Genomic DNA, 21,822 nt, shown 5'->3' with positions numbered 1-21,822 from the left:
GGAAATACCACATACTCCTCATTAGTCCTTAAGAAATACTGCTCTGACCCACACCCCACCATTACCCCTGGAACTAACACGTCATTATTGCACCTCCGCCATTCGATCCCAAAATTTCGGGGGTGGGGACTGCCAGGGTTTCCACAGGATGATGTTGACACAAAATGTCTTTATCATAACCTTATCTTGATCTTTAAAAATCTTGCATTACTATCTCCAGGCTATGGTAATAGCCAGTCTCTCCAAATGTGACTTCCTAGCAACCTTCGTAAATTAGAAAGTTGTGTTTAAACCCCACATAAACGCGATGTCGCAGCTATCATCGTGACGAAACGGTGGCGGCATGTGCTGGTATGTAAATAAGCGAAGACAGAAGAAAGGAACTTGTCAAAACTCAAGACTCTGAACAGGTAGGCGGGTTGCAACGCTACTCGCTCTCCAGCAGGTGTCCTGGGCGAGGCGCCACTGCCGGGGCTCACCGTGCCCAGGGCCCTGAACCCTGGCGGCTCCCGGCTCCCAGTCTCGGCTCCCCCAGCAGGGTCTTCAGCCACCTGGAACTGGGCACCTGCTCTGAGCTTTCTTGCCTGGGCTCCACACTTGGGGCAGACGCAACGAGACGGGCCCACAACACTGGGACTAGAGCTGTGGGCAAATGCCAAGGCTCAGCCGTCCGGGGGCCCTCGCCCCACCTCAGCTGTGCCCCTGCTCTCTGTAGGCTTCAGAGAACCCAGGCACGTGGCTAAGTTTGTGAAACAAAATCCTCATTTTATTCTCCTAATTTCTCCACGACCCAGAAGTCCTAAAGGGGCTCGGTTTTCTCGCGGTGCTGTTACCGGAAGCCGGGGCTGCTGGGGGTGGAGAAAGCAGCTCCCAAGAACACCTCTCACTGGGAGTCGCAGGTTGAGACTGATGGTGGAGCCGGCTTCCTGCAAGTCTGCGTCCAGATGACTCTGCACCTACCTGCGCTCCTGGTTTCCCTTCTCTCTCCTGAGGACAACGTGCCCACAGACACCCCCTCGCTCAGCTACAACACCTGCCCCCCCACACACACACGAGCAAGTTTAACTGCACAAAGACACAGCTAGTCCTGTGCACACCTGCTGGCGGACACACACAGGGGCTGTGGACGGGACGGGGGCAGGGCCCGCGGAGCCGGCCCGACCCATCAGAGTGGCAAACCACGATTTCACGAGATTTTACTTTAACAAGATCCAGGGACCTTTCATAGTTTATTCGAGGCACTAAAACTGTACCGTTGGTCTTCTAACTTCACACCATTAAATTGACTCTCACATAAAGTCCGAGCTAAGACCATTAGCTGCCCCTGAAGCAGCGGGCCAGGACTGCTTTCCTACCGACGGCTCAGACTCCAGGACTGAGTCGGGGGCAGCGCTGGGCAAGTCGGCACCGTGGCGACTCCTCAGCAGAGGGGCCGTTTCACCTGAAGGGCGCTTTCATGGGTTCCCCCTCCTGCCCTCCCGACGATCAACTCCATGGCTGAGACGCGTTTTCTGGGTCACGTGGCGGCTGCAAGGCCCAGCACTAAGCAAACGGGAATCCGCACGAACGAGAGAGGCGGTTCAGTTTTGTAAGAAACAATATATTTTATTTTTCTGACACCACAGCTTTCTGGTGAGTGGTTTTGTACCAAATTTAATGGAGGTTACACAGAACGTTTTACGCATGGGGGGGAGGAGAAGGGAGGAACCACAAAATTAAAAACGAAAACAAAATCCTGGATAGCTTTTAGCGTCTGTTCCACTCCCACATTAATAAAGTCCACTTGGGAATTCCTAATTAAAGAACAGAAAACAAGGCGGGCCGGGAAGGGCGTCGGGGGGAGACCGGGGAAGCGCACATGGCTCGGGGCAGGGCGAGGCTCCCGCAGACTCAGCTCCCCAACGTGACACCGTGTATTGCAGCTGCCAAAAAGAAAAGGAGGGGGGAATCGGGTTGGGGGGTCACCAGTGTGGGACACCAGGGGAGAAACACGCGTGACCAAGGGGCGGGGGGAGGGAAACGAGAGAAAACGTGGCGGTGGCTGTGGGGCTGGGAGCAGGCGCCGAGGAGGCCTGAACTGAAAACAAACGTCCTAAGTGTCATCATTTTAGAAAGAAAAATCCCCCGCCCCCCACCCCCTCGCTGAACTTAGTTCCTTTTTTGTGCTTTTCATTAATACTCTGCTCTGAGGTCGTAGTTTGGTTTTTCTATACACTGGAGTCGAAAGAAAATAGTCCAAAGGTCTGAAGATGGATTCTCCACCTAAAGTAAACAGCCCAGCATTCCTGTCCTCCTCTTGTCCCAAAGACTAAAGTCTCTGCTAAAATCCCTTTTACAATATAGTACAGTACACACAAAAATAAAGCCCAAAGCAAAGAACGAAACCAGAACCGAATCCTGGGAGAAGCCAGTCCGGGACGTAAACATACAGGGAGCGCCTTCGCGGGTGCCCGAGTCCACAAAAATAATCTTTAAAAAATAAATCTTAAAAAAAACACACCTGTTGATTAAATGAATATCTGCTTTCAGGTAAATCCATACATTCTCGAGTCCCCTTCCCCGAAGCCGCCCTCGGTCTCCGTCCTCCTATTGCGTGACCACGCCGAGCCCTCCCGGCGGCTCGCGGGGCCTGGAATCTCTTCGCGACGAGGCTGATCGGCACATCCACTCTTAGCAGCTTAAAACATCATGTTTCCTGGGTTGCCAGGCCCTTGGCTGAACCCACCCATGCCCACGTCGGTGGCCAGGCCCCGGGGCCTCATCTGCGGGGGCATCATGATGTTCTGTTGGGGGCCCATCATGCCCTGCATGGACATCATCATGCCCGGGGAGCCCACCGGGCCCGGGTGGGTGTAGAGCCCCGCAGGCCCCCGATCCTTGCCAGGGATCATGCCCACGGCCGCGGCCGGATTGCTCATCAGGGCGGGCTGGCCGGGCACTGCGGACTGTGCTGGTGACATCATCCGATGGTGAGGGCCCATCATGCCTTGCTGGAGAAAGGCTGGTGGTCTCATTGGATTGTGACCCGGCATGGATGGCGCTGTACCGAGAGGTATGTCCGGAGTGCCCACTGACCCTGGCCCTCCCATGCCGGGCAGTGCTAGTCCCATCCTGGGGGCCTGTTCGCCCATCATCCCCTGCATGTGCGGAAACCCAGGCCCAGGCCCCTGGGGCTGTTTCCGGCCCGGGACTTCCCCCCGAGGGAAATATTGCAGTGTCTGGCTAGGCTTCTCTGACGGGATGATGCGAGACAGATCAAACTCGGGAATCCCGGTGGCTCCAGGTCGGATGACCTCCTGCAGATCTGGGTCTGTAAACACCGAAGGCATGCTGTTCCCCAAGACAGCAAAGGATTCGGGACCCCCGGGGCCTCCAGGCTTGCAAAGTGCTGCATCTGCTGAACTTTGGGGCAGGTTGCTGGGGCGGCCAAGCGGGCCTTCTCCTGGGAAACCCATGGCTCCTGGGAAGTTGCCCTGTCCCCCACTGGGGCCATTGTGAGGAAATGGAACCTGCTGCGGAGGAGACTGTACGGGAGGGAAGCCCTGGGGGAAGCCCATCCGTCCTTGAGGTGCCATCGGAGGCTCCTGGGAGCCGTGCCCTAGGAGAGGATTGTGTGACATCAAGCCAGGCCCCATCGGGACGCCATGCGGAGGGATGTTGGGTCCCATGGCATTTGGAGAGGGCATCTGATTGGAGTGTGAAAGAGGCTGGGTCATTCCCATTGGGCTGAGGGTTGGCATCGGAACCACGGGGTTTGGACCTGAAATTCGAGGATTCTGTGTATTAATGCCCATTCCTGGAAAAATAAAGATATCAAAGGAATCAACCAAAAGCACTCAAAGAAACCGTAGTAAGTTAAATTAACGCAGAAACTGCACCAAACGTGCAGGTATTACGCTGGGAAGCGTGGCGCACACACTCCCCGTCCTCAACAGGAGCATGGAACATTTTGGGGCCCATGATCCGACAGCTCTATGAGCTAATACGCTAGAGAGTGGTGAGCTGCGTGACAGGAGCGCACAGGAGACAGCTAAGGCTCCTGTGTGAAAAGTCAAAGTTCACGCAAAAATGGGTTTAGTTTTCTTCACTGGGGACATTTAACATACAGGAAAGCAAGGGAGTGACCCAAGCATGGTCCTTTTGGAGAAAGGGGACGGAACTCGTAGTCCGGCACCCCCAAGAATCAGGAAGAGTAACGAGGAAGACAGGCAGGCCGCCTGCAGCTGGCAGTCAGCATCACCCGTTCATGCTGCCAGCAGAGACAGCGCCTCAGACCCCAGGCTGCACGACCGCGAGCGCCGGTGACTGGTGATGGGAAAGAGCACGCGGGACTCGTCTCTGGGGCATTCAGCTGGCCGGTCTCTGCGGACGCCCTGGGCACGCGCAGGGCGCTGTGCTGTCACGGAGCGCGTCATGTCTGCTCGGCGCAGAGCGTCCCTGATGGTCAGGGCGGCGCTGGGACACACCTGCGGCTGCGAGGACCCACTCACCTGGGGGAGGAGGTGAGTACAGGCGTGCAAGAGTCCTCTGAAGGGAAGGGGGGAATTTTATTATCTTTCTAGTCCTAAGAAAGCTTCTCTAAAAAAAGAATAACTATAAGAAAGAAAAAATCAAAATCAACAAACAACTATAAACCAGAGACACACTATGGGGGGGTGGGGGAAAAAAGGGATTGGGGTCAAAGTAAGGGGGGTGCAATTGTATGGGGAATATAAAAATAAAAAAATTAAAAAATAAAAAAGAAAGCTTCTCTAGGAAACAGGCGCTTTCCACGGTCTGAAATCCTGTGGCTGCCCGTGGTTTGAGGCTGCCCTTCCAGAAAAATACTTGAAAGCTGAAGACATTCCAGTCAGTGTGTTTAAAAAGAAATTGCTTTCAGTATGGCTCCAGGAAGACCCCCCATCCTGGCTAAAAATTTCTATAAGGAAACCGGTTTCCTTATACACAAATACTATGAATAAATCAAGGTAATAAAAACCCTTATTTCCCCCTAGTTAGCACATGTCCGGCGCGGGGCTTCCGTCCACGCAGGTGCAGTCAGAGACACGCGCCAGTCCTCGCCCGCAGCACCAGCCCCACGTCCTGCCCCCCACGTCCCTGTCTGACCTCTTACCTGGCATATTATTCATTGATGGCAAGTTGGGAGAACGAGCTGGCGGGGAGTCGTCATCGGAGCTGGCCACAGTCTTGATGGCATCGTGGTACAATGGGGTGGAACTGGGCATCGCAAACTTGGACATTCGAGACATCATGATAGAGAGCGGGTTCTGGGAGAGGGTCGGCTCTGGAGGCATGGTGTACGGCGTACTGGAGGGAAGACTTCCGGGGATATTCACAGAGGCAGACTGGCTGGCGGTAGGCGGCGGGGGGCCACCTAGGAGAAGACAGCAAAATTAGAAAAAAAAAACAGGCAGCAAATGAGATTGCTCTTGAAGGCGACGGGCCCTCGATTATGAAGTAGCAAGGCCAGGAAGGAGCCAGGTAACAGGACAGTGTCCTGAGGCCCAGGCCATGCGCCGTCAGTCTCCCAGCCCAGCCCCGCGTGTGCAGAGGGAGATGGCGGACTGACCGGGGGTGACGGATCAGCCGGTGGGAAGACAACACGCCAAGAACGCGCTGGAAATGTTTAGTCCAGGCTTGGGAAAAACGGGGTTTACCGACAATTATTTTGCTGAAAATAATGCGAACTGAGTGGGTCACTCCCACGCCAACCACAAGTTAGACTACGAGCCTGGAGTGCGGATGCCAGCAAGCCCCACTAGGGCCCAGGCCCAGCTGCTCCCGGGTCACCCCACACATGCCTGGATGAATTTCCACCACCAAGGTCTGCTCTGACATGGTCTGAGGGGGCTGATCTGCTGAACTGCCTTCGTGAGCTGCTACCCGACAGAGCGGGCACTTCAGCTGGGTGGGATGAGTCTCCTTTTTATTCTGATTCTAGTCTTTCTGAAGTGGAGACAGCGCAGACCTGGTATTTACACCTCAGTGCTCATCTTCCACTGGCCACCTCTGGTCCTATTTACAAAACCACCATCATCAGCAAGAGCTACTCCTAGGAAGAAAATACTAATAAATTGGAGCTGATCTGTGAGAACAGCAGTCTACCGAGGAGGAGGTTTGGTGACCGTTTCTACGACCCACATGTATTACGAGACCCACTCAAGTCTCAGCAGTCCCCACACCCCCCGTCACTGAGGGTCACACTCAGAATCTCTGGACGCGAGGGCAGCTCCTTGCCATGGGTGGGTCTAGGGTTTAAAGATGGCCCGTTTATTCACTCTTAAGATCTTTTACTTCCCCCAACATGAGTTCACTGTGCAAATGTAAATTATTCCGCGAAATGACACGTTTCTCACTCTTCTGCCTCCTCCTAACAGCCCGATCTGACAATCACATTCTGCACTGAGTCCCTGCGTCTCAGGAGGGGATGCCTGCCAGGAGTGGACGCTTGTGCTGACCCCACGGAAGCACGAGCGCGCACCCTGTCACAAGCATGTCCATCTCGGCCAAGGCCGCCCCCTCTGGGTACCTGACCCGCTAGGACGCCTGTTTCCTTAGAGCAAGGAAACCCAACTCTGCGCTCTCCAGCTGTCAAATCCGCCCGTGAGGACCCACATACTGACCTGACTCCACACTCCCCAGCATGGCTGGGGAGGCCATGGGAAGGGGTGCTTTATGGTTTGGAGGGATCCCGGGACTCTGGAGAGGAGGTTTTGGAGAGGAGGTCCATCCAGGTGACGGGGCAGGAAGTGATGGAGACTTGAGGTGAACAGGCGAAGCAGCAGCAGACCCCAAAACAGGAGGGGACTTAATGGAAGCAGCAGCAGCTGGGCCTGCCAGCATGCCTGCCAGCTGCGATGGAGTCTGGGGGGACTTGAGGTTCCCCGAGGGCGAGCCCAGCATGGGCGACTGGACCTGGCGCATCGTGGGAGACTTCAGAGGGTTGATGCCTGGGGAGTGCACCTGGCTGCCGGCCACGGATATATCCAGGGGCTTGCGCCCCAGGCCCCGCTGCACCGGAGGAGCTGTGTTGAGGCTGGTGGGGTTGCTGGAAGGGTTGAGAGGTAGTGGTGGCATATGACTGAGCCGGCTGTTAGTCCTTTGGTCGGGCCCCAAGGGCTCTCTGAGGTTCCGCACGCCGCCGCCGCCGCTGCCTGGGCCCTGAGACATGGGGAGGAACGGCCGGGGGCCCATGCTGTACTCCTGCTGAGGGTGCTCTCCGAACGGCAGGGGCACCATCTTCTGCTGGGTGGGCAGCAGGTCGGCGCCACCCGGGCGCAGCTTCATCATGTCCTCAGGGCCCGCCCCGGCCTCTCTCATCTTCTGAGGTATCATCTGAGAGTTGGCCCCCATGTTGACGTTGAGGCCGACCTCCCCCTTCATCCCGCTGGGAACCATCCCAAACTCAAGCTCCCGACCAGGGCCCATCTGGGGGGGCATCCCTTTAGGAAAGTCGCCCCTGGAAGGACTCAGAGGGCCCTCCACTGGTACCCGCGGGAAGATGGGGTTATTCCCGGGCTCCAGGTGCCGCTGGGCCCCTGGGATCATCCTGTTCATCTCCAGGCTGGGCCTGATCCCTTCCATGCTCACCCCCGGGGGCAGCCCAAGCTGCTTCTCCGCCAGCTGCTGCTGGAACATCTCTTCAGACAGCCCTTGGGGGTTGGGGAAGCGCTCCCCTCGGCCGGGGCCGCTGAACACACCCTGGCCAGGTGGGAAGCTTCGGCCATCTGGGATTTTTGGCACATCGTCTGGCCAACTGACTCCAGAAAGACCTGGTCTAGACGCTGGGTTGGGGACGTTCGGCCCCTCCAGGTCAGAGTTCATCATCCCCGCAAATCCCGGGAGGCGCATCTGGCTCCCCGGCATGTTGGGGTGAGGAGCCATGCCCCTCGGGGGCAAAGCGTGTGGCATGTTGAGCCCATCGGCAAACGGCTCTGCACCCCCGGGCCCCCAGCCCTCACTGGGGGTCATCTGGTAGGGCGGGGGCGGCCCCCGGACCATGCCGCGGGGCCCGTGCTGATGCACCATCATGTCCTGGAGGGCGCACTGCTGCACGACCACCTGCTCCTGCTTCCTCCGCTTCTCCTCATAGAACTCCTGCTGCAGCTTCAGCCAGGCGATCTGCTCCGGGGTCATGTGGTCCAGGTGGTCGGGGCCGATGGGCCCAGGCTGGGAGTTCAAGGAAGGCGGAACCATCTCGTCTGGAGAGAAGGGCACGTCTCTGTGTCCTTGCGGGCCGAACGGGGCTCCCACGTCTGTCCGGGGCCCAGGTCCCTTCCCGAGGCTTTGGGATTGAGCCATCATGGCCTGTATCGGCCCTTCTGTTTTTTTCTGCGGTCCATCTAACACCCCAGGATTCTGTTGGGGCCCCCCGCTTTGCCCTCCCGTGAACTCCTTCTCGTCAGGGAAGAGCATGCGCTGGATATCCCGCAGCGTCTGCAGGGAGCGCTCCCGGTGCTCCAACTGCTCCTGGGAGAGCCCGTCGGGGTTTTCGCCCAGCGTGGGGGGCTCTCCGCTGGGCACCGGTGGCGGCGGGGGGGCTTTGGGATCTGCTGAAGAGCTGCTGCTCCCCTGGGAGACAGGGGTCACCGCTCGGTTGTTGGGCGTCGAGTTGGGCCCTGTACCGTCGGGGGGCAGCGGGGTGGAGCTGGCAGGACTGCCCACGGAGGCGATCAGCTTGCTTTCTACCCCGGGACTGTCCTGGTCCAGGGGCCGGGGGGGCGCGGCAGCCTTGGGTGCTGGTGCCGGAATGGGTGGAGTGGGTTGCAGCCTGGTGTTCTGGGCGGAATTCTGGTCCTGGCTGGCGGCAGCTGGGGGCGGCTGCGGGAGAGGCTTGGGGTCGTTCCGCAGGGCAGGTATCTGTGTGTTCTGAGAAAAAGGAGATTGAGAAGGTCATCGGTAAACTGAACAGAGGGATGAGAAAGGGAGCAAGGTGTGTTATAAGGGGCCTGTCCCGTCGCAGCTCTGCCCGACGCCTGCTGCAGGCAGCACCGGTGCCAGCCCCGCTGTGGACACACGGACATCTTGAGCTCTCCTCCACGGTCCTGTCAGATGGCTGCCTCTCCCTCACAGGAGGTCAGGTTTCAACGCCGGGTAGCGCGCCAGGGGACTGCCGCTCTGCCAGAGCGACTGCAGCTGAGTGTCTATTTCGAGGAACAGGTTTGCTATCACATGTCTACTATGTGTTTCTGCTTCAGGGAGAGATTAGTTTCTTGTTATGTGGGAGGCTGTGCCTAACACCTCTTTCTTTTCCCTGAATGTACAACTAGGTACGTAGACTTCTCATTGTCAGTCAGAGGCCTGATGTCTTCCACTGCAAGAGAAAGGCCTGTTACTAGCGGCTCTGCCAGCTGAGCAGCAGGCCAGGCGGCTCTGCGGGGTCTGCTCTGGCACGGGGACCACCGAGCACCCGTCCTTGAGTTTCCAGGGGGCCTGACACCCCTCTGGTTTCTGTTTTCCATGTGTGCACTGATTCCGTATCAGATAAGAGCCTGTGCATTAACTATACTAAGATAATCTGCAGGAAGGAAGCACGGTGGAGAAGTCTGAGGCTACCTAGCGCGTGGTGTCTCTTGATCTGCCCTTTCTATGGGCTGGTGGAGGGTCTTATGATTTATTAAGAACCGACGCTACACCAGATCTTGGGGAAAAGCACACTCACCTATACCAGGTGACGAGAACACGGCGAGTGTTTGAAGGGCGATGTTCTGTGTTCTGGATCTAAACTCGGCTGATACTGAGGAACAGAGAGGACTAAAGGGCCCAGGAGCCTGATCTGCAAATTCCTTCCCAGAGATCTTTCTCGAGCCTCCAGTGAACTGCGGGGTCCCTTCGGGGTGCTCACTTGCTCCTACAATGTATTCACTAACTCCCCGCCTGCTCGGGAATGTCCGTCTGCGTGCAAACCTGCGAGGGGCGTTGCGTGGGCTCTGATGGGAGCAGCCTATGCTGCATAAGCCCCGGGGGGACCTCTGAGTGCCCCACTTTGCTGCTCTAGGAGGCCTCTAAGCACGTGTCTGTGGACAGAAGGGGGTGGCTGAGAGCGAGCGACCTGGGTGGTGGCACATGGCCAGTGCTTTCCACGTCCCAGCCTCCTTAACTGGGGCACGCAGGTCATCTTACTTTTTTTTGTAGTGCCGTTTAAAACACAGTTTTGTTGTTCAGGTTTTGTGTGTTTTGCTGGGGGTGGGAGTGGATTTCACACAAGGTACCCGCAATGGAAGGAACAGTTCGGCGCCACCCTTTGACATTAGGTTTGCAGCGACTGTGATTTGACTGCCCCAGTTCCCTCCTTAACTCCGTTTGGATTTTATTTTAGAGCCAGAGAAGGCAGAGGTGACAACTGTACCGTGAGCTGTCAGTGAGTCAACAAACTGTTGGTCTGAGTTGCAAAGTGCCCTGCGCATTCCAGGACGACATACATTTTCAACATGTAGATGTTTAAAATAAACACACACTGTTAAATATTAGAGCCATCCATCCTCTCCCCATGAGCAGTAGAAATACATGAGGAATGAGAAATCCCGTCTCTACGTCTAGGGGCGCAAAGCTCTCTCTACTGCGTCAACGGAAATGAACTTCATTGATAAACAAAGCAGACCAAGGACCATCTGTTTTATCGTGGACTGTTACTTTGGCCATTTATTGTTATTAAACTTTCCCATGTTTAAGGCTCAGCCCGACATTAGATTTTATGCTTCCTGGAAGCAGGGACTGTACCCTGAGCCTGAGCTGTTCCCCCACAGCATCTGGGACACGGCCTTGACAACACTACACACGACAAACACCTTCTGATTCAATCTGGTTCATGACATGTCTTAAAGCAATGTCTATTTTTTTCTAGTGTAGTTTTATTATAGAAGCTTAAATTCCAGACAGGAAAAGACCTGAGTTTATTAGAATTTTTGGAATAGTAAGCCATTAAAAGCACTCAATGGTCTTCTCACTTTGGAAAGAATAATTCTGAGGGTCACTGACTCTGCCACTAGAGGGTCACACTACCACTCACGGTGGTACCAGTATGTACTTCAGCGCTGTGCTTTTAGTTGGTGCTTTTTTTCTCTGTTCAACTAACTCAAGAGTATTTTGAAAAACCTGCTCTGTCGACAGGATCTGAATTCAGAGTTTCCCTGAGCTGGTTGTCTGTAGAGTTCTTTTATTTTGTACCTTTGCCCCTACCCCAGGACATCATCAGTCTGCCAACACTCTAGTGGAAAAGTGTGATGGATCTAAAACCGTGCAACGCCAGAACTAGGGAAAATGCCTAGAATGCAACTTGGAGCACCAAGACTGCTCCTGTCCACATAGTCCCCCACCTCCCGCCTCCACAAGTACCGCAGAGCCACGAAACCACGATCTGCAGAACCACGTACCAGAGGGGCTGTGCTTCTCTCAGCCTTGCTGTTGGAGATGTTCTGGATGTGGAAAGAGACAATCGTTTCAACCTGGCCCTTCAACACAGCTTCTGCAGCCCTGCCGAGACAAGAGAGGGCACACAAATGGGCTCGTCCTGCCCCACGAGGAGTGGTTCCAAAGCACTTTAGCCCCAGGGTGAACGTACACGAGAAAAGGAGAAGCAGAAAGAGCCACCAGCAATGGAGAATGGAAGGAAGGAAGGAAGAGGAACAGGTCTGCATTGGTTATGTCTGTCCTGTACCAGCACACTTCGGAAATCACGAGAGCCAGCAGCAAACCCCAAAGAGGCATTAAAACAAGACCTTCTCCCTCTAACCAATCCCAGCTCGAAATCCCAACCCCAGGAGAGAAAACATGGAGTCTCACAACACCCACTGACGGTCAGAGGCTTGTCGGGATCCACTTTGAATCTTAAGTAAAATATGTGAAAAAAGAGTCAGGAAACTGTGTGAAGGTATATTTATCACACTTCTTGATAAATAAGTAAAACTCCATTAATTCATCCATCCACTTAGAAACATATATACCAAAAGATTCACAGTAGTCACTGCTGGATTCCAGAGTCTTTCTTTTTAGTGATTTATATCTTATAATTACCATTATTCGAAAATGGACATGGATCGCTTGGGTCATTAAGACGACTAAGTGGCAGATGAGTGTGTGCTGCGTTCCCAATCCCTTCTGTGTGTAAAAGAGATATGCATGTGTATTTGCAGAAGCACAAGAAACCTCTGGAAGGAAAGTCGAGGAAGTGGTGTGCGTGGCTGGTTCTGGGGCGTGGGGGTGGGAAGGCATCTTATTTTATTGCACCTCTCGGTGCTGTTCAGTTCCAGTGACGCTAACACGAGTGGGCGACAGAAGGGTCAGTCTCCAAGGAGATGACCACACAGGAGCCCAAACACAGGTCAACGGCAAGACACGCCACCAACTTACTTGTTGGCCATCTCAGTAGAAAACACATAAACCACTTTGGCGGGGGTCTTCTGAGCAGGCGGGGGCTCAGGGGCAGCAGTCTGGCCGTGTGGGGGCGTGGCAGGCCTGGGGACTGTAGCATTTGATGGGGTCATCGAGTGTGGCGTGTGCTGGGAATCCTGGGACTTTATGTGGTCAGCAGAATTACATTCTAAAAGAATGAGAAGGCTCACATCACAGAAAGAACATGACTGTTTCTTCTGCCAGCACTGACAGTGTCACAACACAGACCCACCTTGAGAATCTCAAGGAAGCACAAACATGCAGACATGCTTGTCCCTAAGTGGCCAGTTACACAGCGCTGCCTGCCTCCTTACTGCTCTAGCGTGCATCCCAGATACTGCAGCACACGCCCTCCTGCATGGAAACCTTTCTGGAACCTTCGGACTGGACCAGTGCCCCAGCTAACTGGAAAGCACAGCCCCGACTTCTCCTAGTTTAGCATTTATCAAATTTTATTGTAGCTGTTCTGTGCTGCCCAGGTGCACCCAAGTCCTCAAGGACAGCACCGTGTCCTCTTGCTGACCATGGCCCTGAGCAGCCAGCACGGCGCTGGCACTCAGGGCAGCCTCTGCCAGCGCCCGGGAGGCAGAGCCGGTGGGACCCATCACGGGGTTTCCGGCTCTAATTGTGCTGGGGACGCCACTTGCACCCCCTGAGTACTAACTTCAGGTTCTGGGCCAGCGATACGATTGTTGGTTTTATACTAGAAAGGAAAAAGCCCCAAACCACAGCCACCGGCCCCTCCTCTTCCTGGCGTGCTCCATGTTGGTGCCCGACCCATCTCACCCCACGGAGTCACCGCTGCCACTGACATCAGCCGTGACAACCCTGGCCTAGAGCCAGGCGGTGTCTGTGTCTATGGCTTTTGCGAAGGGGCAGCCAGGGGGCACAAAACCCAGGCCTTGGAGGATGAATCAGATGGAGAGGAGAAGATGCCAGAAAAACTGCTCGAGCCTGGCACAGGCAACCTGGACCTACTGGCTGAAGTGTGAACAGCGCGGAGGCCAGAAACACCCACGAGGCAGCGCGGCCACCTCAACCCCTAAGGCACCCCCGAGAGCAGGAGCTCCACGAGCAGGGATCCCCAGCACGCTCAGCTAGCCGAAGGGGGAGAGAACTCACTCCAGCCCAAACCGCCGCCTGCGCCCCCACGCGGCCGCTGCCCGGTGCCGCGGCGGCCACCGCATGCCCAAGGCCCCCCCGCGGGGACACCACTGCCCTCCGAGTCTCGGCGATCGCGCGGACATACCTTTCAGGTCAGAGTCATCGTTGGGAGTCCCGGGGTCTCTCTGCTCAAAGGAGTCGGCGGAAATACTTCGCTCCCTTTTCCCCTTGCCCTTGGCACCATTTCCAGCCCCATTCTTCAGCCCCATGCTCCCACCTGGGCCAGGGAGGGCTTTAGGGGTGTGGCCCCCGCTCTTGGAGTCACAGGGGGAGGGCTGGGATTGGCTGGCTGAGCCCCCCTGTTTACCCTGATTGGAGAATTTGGAATCCAGCTGGGGGTTTCCAGATGGGGACATCACTGTGGGGGGACGGACCATCACCTCCTGCTTTGACTTGGGGCTACTGGAAGAGACAGACAACAAGGGCAGCTCAGGCAGTGGACGCGGCCAGCACAGGGGGGGAGGAGCCCGTGAGGACTGAGTGACTCCCCACATTTCACCTCCGCCCTGGCCTGTCCCCCGCCCCGCTCACATGCCCTCGCCCTCGGCAGGGAGGAGGCTCCGGCAGAGCGGCCGCCAAGGCCGGGAACCCTAGAGTCACATGGGGACCCATCTCTAGGGCTTCTGTCAATAAAGGACAACGGTTTCTATGTACACAGAGAAGCAACTCTCACACTCAGACTAGCTCAGAGTAAACAAACAGGCATCGTTAAGATCAAAATCCTGGCCACCCCCCTCGGCCCCACTGCTGGAGGAACAGCTGTGATAGAGCCCGGCTTGGGCTGGGAAACCGAGCGGGCGCAGGGGAGGGGGGAGGCCCCTGCAGACGGGCAGGTCCGGGGAGCCCTCCAGGAGGCCAGGCCTCCAGCAGGCGCGTCACGGCAGCCACACCAGCCACTGCCCGGGGGCACAGGAGAACTTCTCTCCAAATATCACCTGAAGCACGTGCAGCAGGGGAGAGCTCCCGGCGGGAGTCCTCGGGGCTCAGCGTCCTCCCCTGCCAAGGCCAGCACACTGGCCAGGGGTCGCCCAGGCCCCATCCCTGTGCACCGGCGAGGAGGGGCATGGCAGGGCCGGCCAGGGAGCGGGGGCCGAGGAGGAGCACAGGCGAGCCTGGTGGAAACGCCGCCCGGGCTCCACAGCTGTTCACCATCGTGCTCCTATCGTCTGCTTTGCTTCCTTTCCCCACCGGGGTCTCCTCTGCTGCTGATCCACGGGGCTGTTCCACCCAGAAGCGTTGCCGGTGCACCCAGGACCCCCGCGGGCAGCCCCGGGCCAGACCCTTCCTCACCTCTGTGTGTTTCCCGACGGAGAGTTCCTCACTTTAGGGTTACTGGAATGCATTGATTGGAATCCTGAGCTTGCAGTCACAGACGGGACGGGCTCACCGAGTTCCTCTCGGGCGGCAGCAGAGGCAGCTGCTGAGGGCAGCGGTGGGGCCCACCGCGCTGGGCGCGTCCCTTAGCGCTGGCCGCCGGTGCGCCTTTTTCCTCTTTGTTTTTCTCTGCTGTGGGAGTGGGTCCTTTCTCCTCGCAGCTCCAGCATCCTCCGGGTGTGCGCCTCCTGCCGCGGAAGGAAGATCTCGCATCTCCAGGGCACACTGCGGAACAGGCCGCCCAGAGGGGCCGGGAGCGAGATCAGAGACGGGACGCCCTTACAGCCCCGCCAGCGTCCAGGCGCCGGCAGCGAGCGCCGTCCTCGGCGTCCACATGCTGGCCAAGGGCTCTGGTGCTAAAGCAGCTGAAGAGTGACTAAGACTTTCTGCCCAGGCACAGCCTCCCACCCAGGCATCCCGTCCCAGGCGTGTGTAAGCAGAAGAGACAGACGTTCTTATCTTCAGCCATCGACTCTCCCAGTTCTCTACGCCTAAACACAAACTCCTCGAAAACCTGGGTGTTTCTTTTTTCAGAACAATGCTCTGAAACCACTGGGGTCTCCAAATCCACAGCAAACTGTGTGGGGCTCCACCTCTGATTGCAAACAAGGGCACACTCGTGTGACAAACCCTTCTCATTTCAAACCATGCATCCAATTCATCTATGTTTGTATTGCAGGGACGTGGGGTGGGGAGACATTAAAGGAAGCACTTCTGAAATCAACTGAGTCCACACCAGACAGAATTGGTCCTGCCCCAATTTCCATGATCTTCCTATTAAGTTACGCCAAGCGCGCATGCGTGTGTGTGTGTGTGTGTGTGTGTGTGTGTATGCGCGTGCACGTGTGTGGTGTTCTCCTCCTCGGCGGCACAGCTCACAGGCCGGGGCCAGCATGGGAGTGAACGCTCCACAGCGTCGAAGGTAAGAGAACATCTTTGAAGGCTAAGATATTTTTTGATCCAATTTGCAAGGCTAACCTGAAGCATAAAAGTCAAGAAAACATTCCCAAACTTAGCCAGAGAACAAACAAGAAACCCTTTTATGCAAGAAGCCTAGACTGGTCCAGGGAAAACCCAGACGAGCTTTCGTCCCTGCGCCCTGCCACGACAGCTCCAATAAGATTTTCTTGTAGCCACGAGGCCACCATCTCTCTTGCATGGGCTGTAAGACTGAAAAGGGAGGCTATCAGGTGTGGGATTAGTGGGAAAATCAAAGGGAGTTAGAAGTAGCTCCCTTTATATGTCACAGCTGACACACACTTTTGAGAGACTTAGAACTTGACAAGATGAGTTATATTCCAGGTTTTGACCGGGAGTATGATCACTGTCAGGGTTAAACGTCTATTTCTTCATTTAGACGTTTCCAACAGTTCCAGCTGTTTTACCTGAGACACTGAAAAGAATTCGTGGAAGCTCTGAGTGCACGTTACTATTTTTTTTCCTTCTTAAATAAGGGAGGAAAAAGAACTAAAATAAAATGTTATGGGCTGTTTCTGTGCCAACCTTTCCCTAAAAATCTCCTTGGTCTGGATGACAGACTCCTATTTTTACCCCAGTCCCTCGTCACTTTCAGCCCCCCCACCATTTAAAGAATAAAATTGATCGTGGTTGTCAAGTTCAACATCCACAACCCTAACCATTGTGTAACCCCTTGCCAGACACCAGCAATCACTGGTGAAACTGGAACCGCAAACGAACCCCGCATGGACAAAGCCATCAGAAAACGTTCACCTCGGGAGGAGAAAAGCCATTACCGCCCGTGCAGTGCCCTCCTGTAACTTCTGGTACTTTCTGTCTGCCACACACACTCCTGCACTCAATCTTATGTCATATTAAATAGCCCAACATGTCTATTTTATCTCCCCATGAGGCCTGTTCCCTGAAGACAGGAGCCACCTTGGCTGCGCGTCCTCTGGCGTGTCTGCGCTACTGGTGGCTGCACAAGAACAGGCCGGGCCCCTGCCGGCTGGTTCAGCTTCTCCCGGCCCCAAAACACCTGGCGCTCTCCCTCCAAAGGCACTCCACATACACTGCGCATTTCAGATCACCTCATTAATCCGCCAGGCGTTCCTGATGAGCTGGTAGTAACAATTATTTCTAATAACAATACCGTGAACATAAAACACTTTATTTTCAAAGAGCTTCTACGTGTAGTTTCTGATTCTCAGTCACCCAACCTGGATCAACAGGCTGTGAAGGGCTTCTCCCCGGTTTCAATCAGTGCCCTCTGACCCCGCTCTTTCTCGAGGCCACCGCCCCACCGTCACTTCACAGATGGCGAGATGGCAGAGGCAGGAACGGGCACATCAGCTCACATAGGGAAGGGTTTTTCAATTCCCAGCCCAAGGGAGTTGCTGAAATAAGTCACCCCAGCTTCAGCCTTCCTGACACTAAAGACAAGCAAGCAAAAAAACCCAAAACCTGCCCAGCACCTTACACGGTTCCCAAGACTAAATTAGGATCTTCGGAGCCTACCTGTGCAGGTCAGCGCTCGACTCTTCAGCGCGGGGGACTAGGAAAGATCTTCCACAAAACGGTTCATTACAACCAGACAGAGTGTTTCCCCCAATAGAAGGAAATCTCCTAATTCCTTAGATCTATTTATACAGAGTTTCTCTTTTTAATCCCCTAAAAAAAATGCTTAAAATATTGACTGGGAGTCAGGAACTCTTCCAAGCACTGGCCGCACATATTAACTCATCCGCAGCAACCCCAGAAGACAGGTTTTTCTACCATCCCCATTTTAGAGGAAACGGAGGCTCTGATATGTTAAATGACTTGTCCACATCGGGTCCTGTCCTGGTCAGTCCTGCCCTAATGGGTGGCAGAGCTGGCCAGCTGTCTCATCCACCGCTGTGCGCCTGTCCAAGCAGGGGCCTCGCGGATGAGGTGAGCTGGTCTCAGGACACGTTCCGGGGCACGGGTAAGCGAGAGTGATAACCACCACCAGGACGATGGCCAGCGAGCTCACGCACCACTCTGCCTAGTGCCCACATCTCCTGGACCATCTTCCTTCTCGACCTCCCTGCTCCGGTGCAGTCTTGCCCAGGACTTAACAGGGAGGAGAGAAGTCACCAGGCAGGACGCCCCTACTACCAAATCCGCAAACCTATTTCCGTCAGCACTACCCCCTCTTTCTTCTCCAGTATCGAAACAGAGAAAAGGGCCCACTTTTCCTCAAACATCAGCCCCATCTCAGATGGTGCTGAGAGCTCTCCTGCTTTACCTCGGTCATCCCCTGGCCCCTGAATTTACTGGCTATTTCCAATCAGCACCGAGATGAGTTATATTATCTTCCAGCTTAAGAAAAAATTCAAGCAAAACAAAATCCTGCTCTAGATTCTATTCCCACCAGTGCCCGCTTCTCCACTGAGCTGACAAGACACAGTCTTCCCGTTCTTACTTGCCACTCACCCATTTAAACCAGCTTCCACCCCAGATCACAGAAGCCACTGCTTTTGGGAAAGTCCCCACCAGTCACTTTGCCGACATCACCCTGCTCCATTGCTTAGACTCTGCCAGGGACCCGCCTTCTTGAGAGTGTCCCCTTCTGGTTTCTACACACCATCCTTCTTCCTCAGTCTCCACTCACTCTTTATCTGCTCCTTTGTGGCTTTTTTTCTGCCTAATCTTGACAATGTGCGCGTCCTCAGGAAGCCGCCCGGGGTCCTTGTCTCTTCTCGTTCTCTAAGTTCTCTCCATGCCAACAGCTCCCCCAATCTACTTCAGCTCAGCCCTCCCGCATGCCGGGATGTTACTGCCAGCTCGACAGCTCAGCCTTGACAAGACCAAAGGTGAATTCTTCATCTCCACAAGCCTCCTTCCCTAAGCATCTTCCCCACTGTCACCTTTCGGTAAATGGCACCTCACCCACCCAGCTGCTCATGCCAGAAATTTGGGCGTCATTCTTCTCACGGCTCCTCCTTGCCCCGGCCCTTCCATATTGAGTTTGAATATTTTCACTGAATGAATGAAATCTTGGCTGATGTGTTTCTTTTTCAGCAAGAAAGGATACCAAATGCCACCACCTATACAAAATTTCTCCATTACACCCTTTTCATAGCATCCTGTGTTTATTCACATTTTCCATGCTTTTGGAATCACACATAATTGCCTGTGTAATTACATGATCATCCGTGTAACATTCATCTCTCTTACCAGCTCCATGAAGGCAGGGACCAAGACTGATATGCTCAACTGTGTTCCAAGCACTTCCTACAGAGTCTGGCACGTGACATTTGCTCAAAGACTTTTCATTGCACAGAAGTTGAAGCTTATACACAAGATCATCTTTCTAAGCCAGCCACATGCCCTAATGAATCATCCACCAGGCTACTCACCCAAACCCCAAGGGTCACGATACTGCAGTGCTCATCCTGGGGGTGAGGTGTCTGAGGAGTCCAGGAACCCCCTTCTCAGAGGTGACCCCCACCTGAATGAGGATAAAGCAAAAAAGAAAAACTCTTAAGTGGGTTTAAAAAATGAACATTATCACTTTATAACTGAGTATCTTAAGAAGAGGTTTCCTACTTATTCCATAATATTAGTTTAAGAGGCGGGTGTTATTTCTCATGTAAACAGAATTAAGTTCCAACTAGTGAAAGGTTCATCATCCAATCGGTTGTTATTTCAAGGCCCTTGTAACTTACCTCCCTTCCAACTACACATTTTAATGTTCAGAGATTGGAGAAATATTAAGGGCAAATAAAATCAATTGTTCTATTGTTTGACTTTCGGAGCATTTAGTAAGAAAAAGAACCCTTGCTTTGTTTCTCCCCATTCCTAATTGTGTAGAGAGGTGAGAGCTGACTATGAAGGCGGACAAGACAAAATTCCATCTATGCTTTTGGGTTCTCAGAGAGACGCTCACTCACAGCTCCTCCTTGCTCTCAACAGCGACTCTGCATGGCAGGCATCAGCGGTAAGATTTATCTGCGTGTACTTTTGGGGGAACCTGAGGCTGAGCGACCTGGCCAGTTATTTCCTTTGACTGAGTGCCTACTGTGTGTAAAAAGCCAGGATGAATGGAGTTAAATAAGTCAATAAAACACCAAGTGACTGGTCCAGCAGGACAATTCCCCAAATTAGTCCCTGTAAACTAGAATTATGACACTTAGCCTTCTTGGAAATTGAAAAGAAGAAACCAGTTCCAAACAGTCCTAAGGCCAAATTTCCCAGGAATCTTTAAAAGCAGACTCTATTAGGCTGTTGCACGTATGAAAGTTTCCAAATTGACCTGACCAAGCTCAGGATCACCTCTTCAATTCCAATTTCAAGTCTCCCAATGACCCTTTCTCATTTTCCTGCTCTGAGAACTCAAGTTTATTACAACTATGTCATGTTTAACAAATTTCACTTCTATGCCTTGTCCACTACTCCATAAAAGGCATAGGAGCAACTTAGAATGTGCAGCTAAAGACCTCAGGATTCCATTCCGAGCTCATTCTTAACTTCTGGCACACCAGCTACTGAACGGCTTCCTCTCAGACCAAGGGCACAACAGGAAGAATCAACCTTTCCCCAATGTGAAGACCACATGTGGGGTGCACAAACAAGACCTTGGCCCAAGCTACTGTGTTTTTGTACTCGAAAGGTAAAGATATATCTGTTGTCTCTGAAGCTAACACATTTTATACAAGCAAAAAAAATTTATATTACGGTAAATAGAGTCTTTAAGAACGAATTTCAATGATCACCATTTAGAATAGTGGCCAACCAGAGTAAAATCTCAGTGCAAATGTCCCTTTCTGTGAAATTCTCCTTGATTCCCTGGCACCCCAAGGAGCATCCTCATAGCCCCAGAGCATCAGAGTCACAGCACTGTTATCATCCACGAAACTGTCTTCCTGAATTGTGTAGATGGGGGCTCCCGGAGGAAGGGGCATCATCTCAGCACCCAGCACCCAAAAGAAACTCCATAAACATTGGGTGAGCCATGTGGGAGGATGAGCTTGGGGCTACCCTGGCCTCACAGTTACACCCCTCCCACAAGGATGACATGATATCTATTTATATACCGATTTAGCTGCTCGCCACCTGCCTTTCCCAGGTGAGTTAGTGCAGAAGTCTCTGCTCACAGAAAGTGGACGGTCACCGCATCAACAGTGTTGACTTGTGTTTAACTTGATGACCTTCACCTTGGGAACTGCCACAATAATGAATAAAGATACAAGAGACACCCCAGAAACAGAAGGCATCACACTCAGGTTGCGTCAGAGGGTTATGTGCCGGTGGTTTCTTTACCTTCCAAGATGTCCGATTTACTCTCTCTTCTACATCAGGACACAGGGGACTTGCCAAGAATGAGCTCCGTCTCCCAACAGGGAATTTTAAGTCAAAGTGAAGTGACACCAGCTAGTCCTACATTCAGTCCTAAAAGGATGAAGAGAATGGAAAAGTTCACACCCCAATTTATACTGACTGCAAAGAAAACTAACCCTCCCCCAATGCTCTGTGGCCAAAATGATACATGGAAGAAGGAACAGTAAGAAAATAATTAGGTCAAAAATGGGGAAGGAAGATAAAACCCTAAAACCCAAAATGCAAGAAGCTGGAGCAGTGCAGTCTAATCCATCCCACGAAGACTGAGGCGTGACAAAAGCAAAATCCATTAGATACAAGAGCCTCCCCTAATTCACTGTTTTTAACCTTTCTCTGCAACCAAGAACAGTCACCACAGGTTGAAAATGGACTCTTAGGTCTATCTTCTCTATGCCCTTGTTCTTAGTATGGTGGAAATGTTGAAGATATACTGTGAAGCTTAAAATGCAAGTGGCCATGAGATCATTTAACTCAGCTGGCTCGAGCGGGAGTTCTTAGCCTGGGGCTCACCACCTTGCACCGGTCTGCGGAGACACTGAGATGGGACAGAGGAGCAAAGAGCCAGCTTGCTGG

General features: G+C 53.7%; 1 protein-coding gene and 1 long non-coding RNA gene across 8 annotated transcripts in view; both read right to left on the bottom strand.

The window, feature by feature from the left end:
- Nucleotides 1–1,880: 1,880 nt before the first annotated feature.
- Nucleotides 1,881–14,944, bottom strand: BCL9 (BCL9 transcription coactivator). Of its 6 annotated transcripts, XR_008550447.1 has the most exons (8): nucleotides 14,845–14,944; nucleotides 13,640–13,956; nucleotides 12,349–12,538; nucleotides 11,373–11,472; nucleotides 6,624–8,868; nucleotides 5,114–5,374; nucleotides 2,501–3,796; nucleotides 1,895–1,922 (listed from the first exon to the last, which is right to left on the bottom strand). XR_008550447.1 is itself a non-coding variant. In XM_037501103.2 (7 exons), the coding sequence occupies exons 1-7, from the start codon at nucleotides 14,895–14,897 to the stop codon at nucleotides 2,679–2,681; spliced, it is 4,284 nt and encodes a 1,427-aa protein (XP_037357000.1). In that variant the 5' UTR covers nucleotides 14,898–14,944; the 3' UTR covers nucleotides 1,881–2,678. The 6 variants fall into 6 exon arrangements, 5 of the variants coding, with proteins under 5 accessions (XP_037357000.1, XP_037357004.1, XP_054547839.1 ...); XM_037501103.2 differs by having other exon boundaries at nucleotides 1,881–3,796; XM_037501107.2 differs by having other exon boundaries at nucleotides 1,881–3,760.
- A 4,325-nt stretch (nucleotides 14,945–19,269) lies between these two features.
- LOC129145222 (uncharacterized) overlaps nucleotides 19,270–21,822 on the bottom strand; it is a 56,320-nt gene continuing 53,767 nt past the window's right edge. For both annotated transcript variants that reach the window (XR_008550448.1, XR_008550449.1), the window contains exons 2-3: nucleotides 21,172–21,300; nucleotides 19,270–19,360 (exon numbers count right to left, since the gene is read on the bottom strand). This is a non-coding gene — a long non-coding RNA (uncharacterized LOC129145222). The remainder of the gene's footprint in view (nucleotides 19,361–21,171; nucleotides 21,301–21,822) is intronic.

Source organism: Talpa occidentalis, unplaced genomic scaffold (genome assembly GCF_014898055.3).
Source record: "Talpa occidentalis isolate TD23 unplaced genomic scaffold, MPIMG_talOcc4v2.1 talOcc4.9, whole genome shotgun sequence".
In the NCBI taxonomy this organism is placed as follows: Eukaryota; Metazoa; Chordata; class Mammalia; order Eulipotyphla; family Talpidae; genus Talpa; species Talpa occidentalis.
The sequence above is the reverse complement of the archived record's forward strand: the minus strand, read 5'-3'. Positions and strand labels throughout refer to the sequence as shown.

Bases quoted from the DNA above. Each gene is read 5' to 3' on its own strand.
- BCL9 (XM_037501103.2), bottom strand. From the start codon at position 14,897: ATGCATTCCAGTAACCCTAAAGTGAGGAACTCTCCGTCGGGAAACACA. The intron at 11,473-12,348 runs GTAAGTTGGTGG...TTGTCTCGGCAG, and splicing joins TCTACTGAGATGGCCAACAA to GGCTGCAGAAGCTGTGTTGA. The intron at 8,869-11,372 runs GTACGTGGTTCT...CCTTTTTCTCAG, and splicing joins AGAGAAGCACAGCCCCTCTG to AACACACAGATACCTGCCCT.